Below are 8,047 nucleotides of genomic sequence, written 5' to 3'. Positions count from 1 at the left end.
CAGGTGTGTGGTGTTGCTTCTCGGAGCACCTCCCAATAAACTTCCTACAAGCAAATCTCTGTCTCATGATGTTTCATAAGAAACCTGACCTAAGACTATCACCTAAGATCTAACCTTTAGGACCTCAGAGAACAAGTCTAACCATTTGAAGGTGGACCTCATGGACCGCCTGTGTCTTCTGTGCTGCGTTTTTCTCTAACAGTCCTCACTGTGTGTTGTGTGCTTCCTACATCCTGGTTGCCCCTCACCAGTGTTCTCCAGCTTGTGTGTTTCCCCCATGATAAAGCAGCCAAAACTGGGTCCCTGAGTACATCAGCTGTGGTCTGACATGCACGCCAAGAATGAGAATGGACTGAGTCTCTTTTGGTCCTCAAGCCCTGGCTGGACACTGGAACCAAGGGCAAAACTCTTCAGAAATCCAAACTCCTCACCTTCCTTCCCTCCCTCATCTACCCACACCAGGTCCTGAATCAGAGGGTCTGGATGCAGCAAGTTTCACAGTGTTCCTAGAGCTTCCCAGGCAATTCTGATTAATATCAAGATGGAGAATCACTGGGCTCAATACTTGACTTCAATTTAGCAGCCCAAGCGTCTGTCCGCTTAGTTAGCAGCTTTTCATTTGACTCCTATGGACTTGGCTGTGAGCGAAAACCCTCAGTTTTATTCACACATGCTTCCGCTAAGCCGCCACTTCCCCACCCTGTCCTTGTACAGTTGGTGCTTTGGAGCCAAGCCCGGATCTCTCAGTTAAGCCCTGTTCTTTTTACCTTGTGAGGCTGAGGCTGTTGCTTGAGCAGGCTAGGATGTTTTGGGATCCTGAGTGTAGCTCCCAACAGATTCCCTGTTTTCACTGGCTTTCTGCTATTCACAAAGGCCACGGTCTTGTTCACTGTGGCTTTACCCAGGCCCTGATAAAAAGGTGGACCAGCACAGGGACAAGGATGAGCCACCCATCAGCTCTGAGGGCATTCCTTGTGTGCAGCGAACCATATGCCCACCCAGAGAAGGACATCATCTAGCTTACTTCCATCACACTTATAAAAACTGGTCCACTTCACAGATAGATAAACAGAGGCAGAGAATATAAATACTGTGTCCAAGAACATCCTGCTGGGGTAGGAGCCAATCTTTTCCTGCCGTCTACAGTGCTAGCCTCTAGGTTTGTCACCTCTCAGAGGAAAGGCAGGAGATAAAAGTGACGAGGTTGCCCTTTCTGGTTGTAAAGAGAAGATTTTTCAGAGTTGGAAGGAATCTTAGAAATAATCAAAAGTTTAACGGATCAGGGAGCTCCGGTAACTTGCCAAGATCTCACAGCAAACCTTTGCTCTGGTTGAGACTAAAATCTGGGTTTTTGAGGCTGGGCCCAGTGTTCACTCAGCTATACCTTCAGGTAACTTTGATCCAAAATGGTACTTCAAAGGGAAACGCCCATGAGACTTATTATAAGTCCCAGATGGTTCTTTCTATGCTTCCAGAAGGGCTTGGCCTGGGAAGACAGGCAATGTCTTCCTCTTGGGCTTCTGCGGAGAACTCTTAACAAACTCTCCTCTCCTCCCCAAGGGATCAGAACCTCAGCACCTGCCTCCCAGCCTTATCTGGGCCTCCATCCACATCTAGCTCTCAGCGTGCAGAGGGTGGGTGGATCTGGAGCCACAGCCGGACATTCAGCTGGACTGACAGACAGCTCCTCACTCTCACACCTGCCTCATTGGCTGTGGAGGCTGTGGTGGTTAAAGGTGGCAGGAGGTTGGCATTTGCCCACGATTTGAGTCCTCATGCCCATGACTTCATGAGTTCAGGCTGCCTGCTTGAATAGCAGACAGCCCGCTTCAAGTTTATAACCAGGCACACCCTTAACTCTGCCTGACCTTTGAAGATGGGTCAGCCCCTGACCCACACAAACTGCTGAGAAAAAGAAAAAAGAGCAATCCAAAAAGCAAGTCAGTGAAGATACTTGTTTTGGAAAAAACAGCATATATACTGCAGAGGAAGTGATGAGAAATTGTATTTCCCCTGCCAGTGTCTGCCAATAAATAATAATGATAAATAATGATAACAATACTATCGAGCTCATGTGCAGGCACTATATTAAGTATTGGATATACATATTATTGAATCCTTACAACCACCTTTGGAGGCATTATGATCCTTGTTTTATAGGTGAGGAAATGGAGGCACAGGAAGGTTAAGTATCACAAGATAAACCAGCTGGTAAGTGGCTGGATTCATGGAGACTGAGTGTGGCTCCCTATAACAGACTGGGAAATAGCCCCAGAGAATGCAACGACCAAGGCATCTTCATTCCCAAAGTAGCTAACCACTGGCCTAAAATGCACCATAGATCTCCAGGCTCTTGAACTTTGTTGCTTTATCCGGTAAGTCATGGCATCAGGTAAGAAACCAATCTCATCTGACTCTCTTGTTTGGCTATAACCTGAAGATCGGAGTTTAACTTCCACTACTAATCTTTGCTGATGAACAGGTTGGAGAACCACAGCACAAGGTCCCCACCCAAAAGTGCCAAGTGAGCGAGAGAATTCGACACCTGCCTGCCTCCTGGGTTCTAGGTACCAGCATCTCCTTGGGAGGCATTCTGTTGAGTGTAGTTTCTCACCACCAAAGCTCACACATGCCAAACTCCCCAGCGAACGTGTCTCCGTGAGTCACCATGACACAGACCCTCCAGTGACTTCCCTGAGTCGGCTTTCCCGGGATCCCCAGCCTTTCCCTAGGAGGCACATGCTTTCCAGTGCGCCCAGCAGGGGGCATCCTTGCCCTTCTACCTTCTGCCCTGGGGGTGAGATTGGCAGGCAGCGTGGGGTGCCTACTACTCAGCTCAGCCCAGGAGCCACATTTCCCAAACTGGTTATTCGTGTGACCTCCCTGATTTTCTCCATATCCCCTCTACCGTTACTTACACGGTATTTTTCTTTGTCAATTCACATTGCAGGAAACCTAAATGTATTTTTAAAGGAAAAAAAAGTCCTCTTTGATGAAGGTTTTCCTGGCTTTCCTTGCTGCCTGGTCTTCTTGCATTCTGAGGGCCGCTAGGTAGGATGAGGGCAGGAGAGTACAGGCCCCGCTGAAGCTACAATTGGGGGTCTCAAGAACTGGGTCCAGGCACTGCCATCACCGGGAGAAGATGGGTGAGGCTTTCTTCTGTGGATTAGAGCCTCTGTGGATTCAGAGCCCAAGATTGAAAGTATCAGAGTAAGGAGTACTGAAATCCCCGCCTTCCTGTGGCACCTCCAATCTCATGAAATGAGAGGAGCCTGTCTCTTGTCTCTCCCCAGGCTGAGGGAGAAGGTGGGGATTGTCTTTCCAGGCAGACAAGAGGGAGGGACTTGGGTGCAGGATGAGAGGTGGCTGCAGGTGACAGGTGTAGGGTCTTTGGGAAAGGGCAAGGATTTCCCTTGCAAAATGCATTCAAACAGACCAAGAGAGAACCTGATCCCAGGGAGGGAATGGGAACTGCAAGGGGCCCTACAGGGGGCCCACTGCTGGCTGGAGGGAGGGGTGATGACAGACAGAAGGCTTGGAGGGAGGGGACAGAGGATGAATCCTGAAGGCAGTGGGGCATGGAAGCACAGGGCAGTTCCAGAACGGCTTCCACAGGCTGTCGGGCCTTGTTACAGGATCCACTCCAGTAGCCTTAGAATCACTTTTCCGGGGATTATTTTTGTGCTGGGAATCCCCTTAGCTCCAGCCCTCAGTGGCCCCCATCCTCCTGCCCTGGCCCAGACTGGCCAGCAGAGGCAGTTCTAGGGCCTGGGTGAGGGCCCCACAGTTGTTAAGGGGCGGAACAAAGGCTCACATGGGACCTGGGGCAGAAAGCCAGGCCCTCAGAGGGGAAGGAAGTCCTGGGCAGAGCTCCCTGCTCCCCCAGCTAAGCTAAGAAGGGTGATAAGGAGGAGTAGGTTAGGCAAGAGGAAGTGGGCTGGCTGAGGGAGGTTGGGACTGAGCTCCCTGGGCCCAGTCAGTGTTAGGTCCATGCACCCTCAGCAGGCAGCCAGAACTGAGGCTTCACCAAGCGGCCTCCTGCCCCCTGGTGTTCTCACCCCAGGCCCTGGGCACAGAGCAGAGGAGAGAGCTGGGCAAGAGAGCGCAGTGGAGGCGGTGACAAGGGTTGCTGTGTGTGTGTAGGGTAGTGTTTGGTTTGTGGGGGTTCTAGACCTCTGCCAGGCCCAGAGGGCCAAGAGGAGGTATGTGCGGCGGGCGAGGGGCCTGATTGCCTCACTTGTACCTCATTTTCATGGGAGGAAGCATTGAGAAAGAAGAGCTGGGTGTGCAGCAAACTTTGCTTATTCAAACCACCAAATCCCAGCTGTGCCCAGCCCCACCCTCAACACCCACCTCCAGGGTGGTCCCAGCCTCCTCAGCTGTGGGAAGAGCCTCCTATGCTTTAGAGCCCACCTCTGTGGAGGTCTCTTCCCCTGGGGAGCTACTTACACCCTCCCCTCAGGCCCAGCTTGGGCAATAGCATCCCCGGGGGGGTCCCCATATTGTTCCTTCTCCAGCTCCTCACCTGCATCTGACTAGAGATTACTCCTGGGACTGAGGCCCCCAGCTCCAAAATGACAAGTTCTCAAGACCCGCCCCTCGGTCCTGAACAGCACATAGAAGGAAGCCCTGAGCAGGAAGTGCTGAGGCACAGGGTGAGGGCGGGGGTTTTGTGGAGGGGAGCCTAACCTCCCTGGGCAGGAGCAGTGACCACAGCCCCCCATTGAAAGCAGCGGGGAGGAGACTGATTTAAAAGACAGATGGGCCTCTGGCCAAAGCATTCAGCTCTGCCCCCAGCCACTGCCACCCGTGGGCTAAAAGAGTATCCAGACTTCCGGACCCGCTCGATCGGGGCGGGTGCCATGTGAGCCCAGCCCGGCTGACTCTCCTCCTTCGGGCCTTTCTTCCTTCCCTCCTCCTACCCACGGGTGCCTGTCCAGCCTCTCCAAAGAGGGACACTTAGCAGCATGTCTCTGCTCAACCCTGTCCTGCTGCCCCCCAAGGTGAAGGCTTATCTGAGCCAAGGGGAGCGCTTCATCAAATGGGACGATGTGAGTGGGGCAGGGGCCGTGGGCTGCTGGGACACTGGGGTGGTGGGAGCCCTGTTGTCAGGGGCCTTGTTGGGGTGGGTGGGTTGGTTTATGTCTTCTGGGACCAGGCGCCTGTGTGGCTTGGCCAGGCAGCTGACACAATGGCCTGGATAAACAAACCTGGGGGTGAGGGTGTGTGGCCCTGAGTGTGTGTCCCTGGACTGCAGGGGCTAGGGCTCTGTGTCTGGATGTAAGAAGAGGATGGGCTGCCTGGGTGGTCACAGGAGGGAGTTTCTTTGGGTTTGCGTCTGTCCTTCCCCAAAGCCCCCAAGACAAGCAGGATTTGTTGTTCCTGGTCTCAGTACTAGTGGGAAGAAAGTGCCCCAGAGCTGAGGCAGGGGCAGAAGTAGAGGTGAGCCAGGCCCCTATTCTTAGCACAGAAGGTGCACTCTTGCTCCTCCCCGTCTGGCTCTGCCCTGGCCCAGGGGAGCCCCACTCTTCCCATAGCTGCCGTGGGGCAGCTACACAAGGCCGGGGGACCCTAAACGAGAACTGGAGGCTTCTGCTGGGAAGGAACTGATTGACTTCTGCTTCTGCTGGCTGTTTTCAGCCGGGCTCCCTGCCACCCGCCTGTCTGCAAGGAAAGGGGGAAACCACTGCTTTGCCTTGTATCTTTGTTTCCGCTGTCTGTTCCTTCCCAGACTGGGACCTGCTTCCCAGACTCTGGTCCTCCTGGCCCCTGAAAATGTGTGGCGGCAGGCCAGGGACTCTCTTGGGCAGTGAGACTAATTTGGGGTCCTTTGTGAGGCTGCTGGGTGGGTCCAGTATTGGAGCCACTGTGGGCTGATCCCAGGAAGGGAACTGGAAGGCTCAGGGGTGTGTGTGGGCGGGGGGCCTTAGGGCTGGTTCATTCTTACAGGTGGGATGAAGGGGTTCTGGGTCTGTGAGTTAAGGCAGCCTGGGGCTCTACATTAGGCTGAATAATCTGGTTGCCATGACTATGGGTAGGAGGCCCTGGCTAGATGCTTTCTGCTTCTCTAGAAGTGGTGTGGGGGATGTGGCATGGTGGTGACATGTCCCAGGAGACTGTGGAATGGGGGAAGTGGCTCAGAATGAAAAGTGAAGTGGCCTCTCTCGGTTCCTCTGGGAAGTGTGTGTAACTTGACTGGGCAGAGGGCCATTGGGGGGGGGGACATGCTAGCTGGCCTTCTCTGCAAGCCAGTACCTATGTAGCAGGTTGCCCCCCTCCCTTCCCTGGGGCAGGGCACAGCATGACCCCAGGAGCCTGACCTCCATTAGCAGGAATCTCCCAAGCCTAGTCACGGGGCACATGCACCTGTGGGACAGGGCTCTGCTCAGACTGCCTTTGGCCCAGCTGGCCTATGACTTGAGTATGTCGTGTCATGTTGAATAAGCACAATGCAAAAGATGTAATCAACTCCCAACTTAATTTTGTCTGCCACGGTCCCTTTACAGTGTATTTGGTGGGAAAGGCTCTTCTCCTGCCCATGGAAGGAAACTCAGCCAGTCACAAGAGATTCCATTTACTCTTGGGGAACAGACAATCCTATGGTCACTTCTCATAACACCCAATCTTATTTCGGAAACTAGTTATAACTCAAAACTCAAATCTTACTTTGGATGACATCTTCTGCCCTCCTCCTTCTAGGAATGGTTTTAGGTGGACTGCATGTGCTCTGCGAAGGCAGGATTCCCTGATCTTCCACCAAGCCCTCCGGACCATGGGTGCAGGGAGAGATGAGGGAGAGGGGACCAAAGTTCTTCATGAACAGATGCCATCATCAGTTGGCTCATGCTTTCTGAGCCTGGCAGAATGTTAGGCTTATTCTTTCTCTAGTAGACACTTTTGAAGATTCTCCTCAAAGTGAGGAGACCCTCCTTCCCTGAGCTGGTGGTCCCTTATGTAAGGGTCCCTCTGCCATCTCTATTTCAGAAGGTCGCTCAAAATTACTTCTTCAGCCCCTTGGAATCCAGTTACCACTTTCAGTTTCCTATGGTTTTGGACTCTGTCCCTCTTTCCCACAGGCCTCCTCTAAACCTCAGCACATACTCTTGTGTTCACTGCCCCAACAGACTCTGAAGTTTGGGTTTATCTAGCACAACCAGCGTCCCAATGCCTCTGACACTCGGTTTCCTGGGCAGGAGTCAGACCCCAGTCTGCTTTGTCCCACAACTGCAGGGGTGACCAAAGCTTTCTAAGTACAGTTGAAACCCCTCACTAGGTTTAAAGCGAGGGGTCAGCCCCCCCCCCCCAACCCTCCCTTTGGGAGGGAAGGGAATGGAGTTCACAACACAGCTTTCTCTAAAATTATCCCCCTCCCAAATTGTTTTTTTTCCCCATACTCTAACCACCCCTGACCTGAGAACCTTGTTTTGACCATTGCCTTTGAAAATTCTGCATTTGGTGTGATTTGGTGTGCAGCAACTACCATGCCTTATTGGAAACTTCAATTTTATCATCTTGTTTTATATGCATACGAAGACCATTAAAATGAAAGATAGCCTGTGTGCTCTGTGAGTGGAACAAGAATTTAGAGCCATTCACTGGCTCTTCAGCAAACACGAAGCACTAAGCTCATGGTCTAGCGCATAAACTTATGGTCTAGCTTATGCTACAGCACAGGCTTGTTTCCCTGGAGTCCATAAGCCCTTGGGGATTTTCTGGATGGGCTTCTAGGTGTGTGAACACACACACTGTTATAGCATGTTTCTGGGAAGGCTTTTCAGAAGAGGAGAGACTTGGGGTGCTCTTTGAAGGTATTTCAGGCAGGGTTGGGTTCTTAGGCTTGAAGGTGGGAATGCACTTGGTGTCTGTGGGACAGTTGGGTGGATTGGTGGGGAGTGGTTTGTGGAGGGGAGATGGTGAGCTCTGAAACCCCTGGCCTGGGCCAGGGAAGCTTGGCCTGAGGTCTCAGAGCAGACAGCTAACCCCTTTTGTCTTTTGTTTTTCCTTCCTTCCTTCCTTCCTTCCTTCCTTCCTTCCTTCCTTCCTTCCT

At 52.5% G+C, this 8,047-nt stretch overlaps 1 protein-coding gene across 8 annotated transcripts in view; it reads left to right on the top strand.

Moving 5' to 3' along the window:
- The first annotated feature begins 3,939 nt into the window (after positions 1-3,939).
- Positions 3,940-8,047, top strand: part of PLCB2 (phospholipase C beta 2) — a 22,176-nt gene continuing 18,068 nt past the window's right edge. For 3 of the 8 annotated variants that reach the window (XM_049613322.1, XM_049613320.1, XM_049613327.1), the window contains exon 1: positions 3,945-5,051. In XM_049613322.1, coding sequence (XP_049469279.1) covers positions 4,968-5,051 — 84 coding nt within the window. In that variant the 5' untranslated portion in view covers positions 3,945-4,967. Of the gene's footprint in view, positions 5,052-8,047 lie in introns of all 8 variants that reach the window. The other 5 variants (XM_049613321.1, XM_049613328.1, XM_049613325.1 and 2 more) reach the window with 4 other exon arrangements.

The sequence above is a fragment of the Panthera uncia genome, assembly GCF_023721935.1.
Source record: "Panthera uncia isolate 11264 chromosome B3 unlocalized genomic scaffold, Puncia_PCG_1.0 HiC_scaffold_1, whole genome shotgun sequence".
NCBI lineage: Eukaryota > Metazoa > Chordata > Mammalia > Carnivora > Felidae > Panthera > Panthera uncia.
The sequence above is the reverse complement of the archived record's forward strand: the minus strand, read 5'-3'. Positions and strand labels throughout refer to the sequence as shown.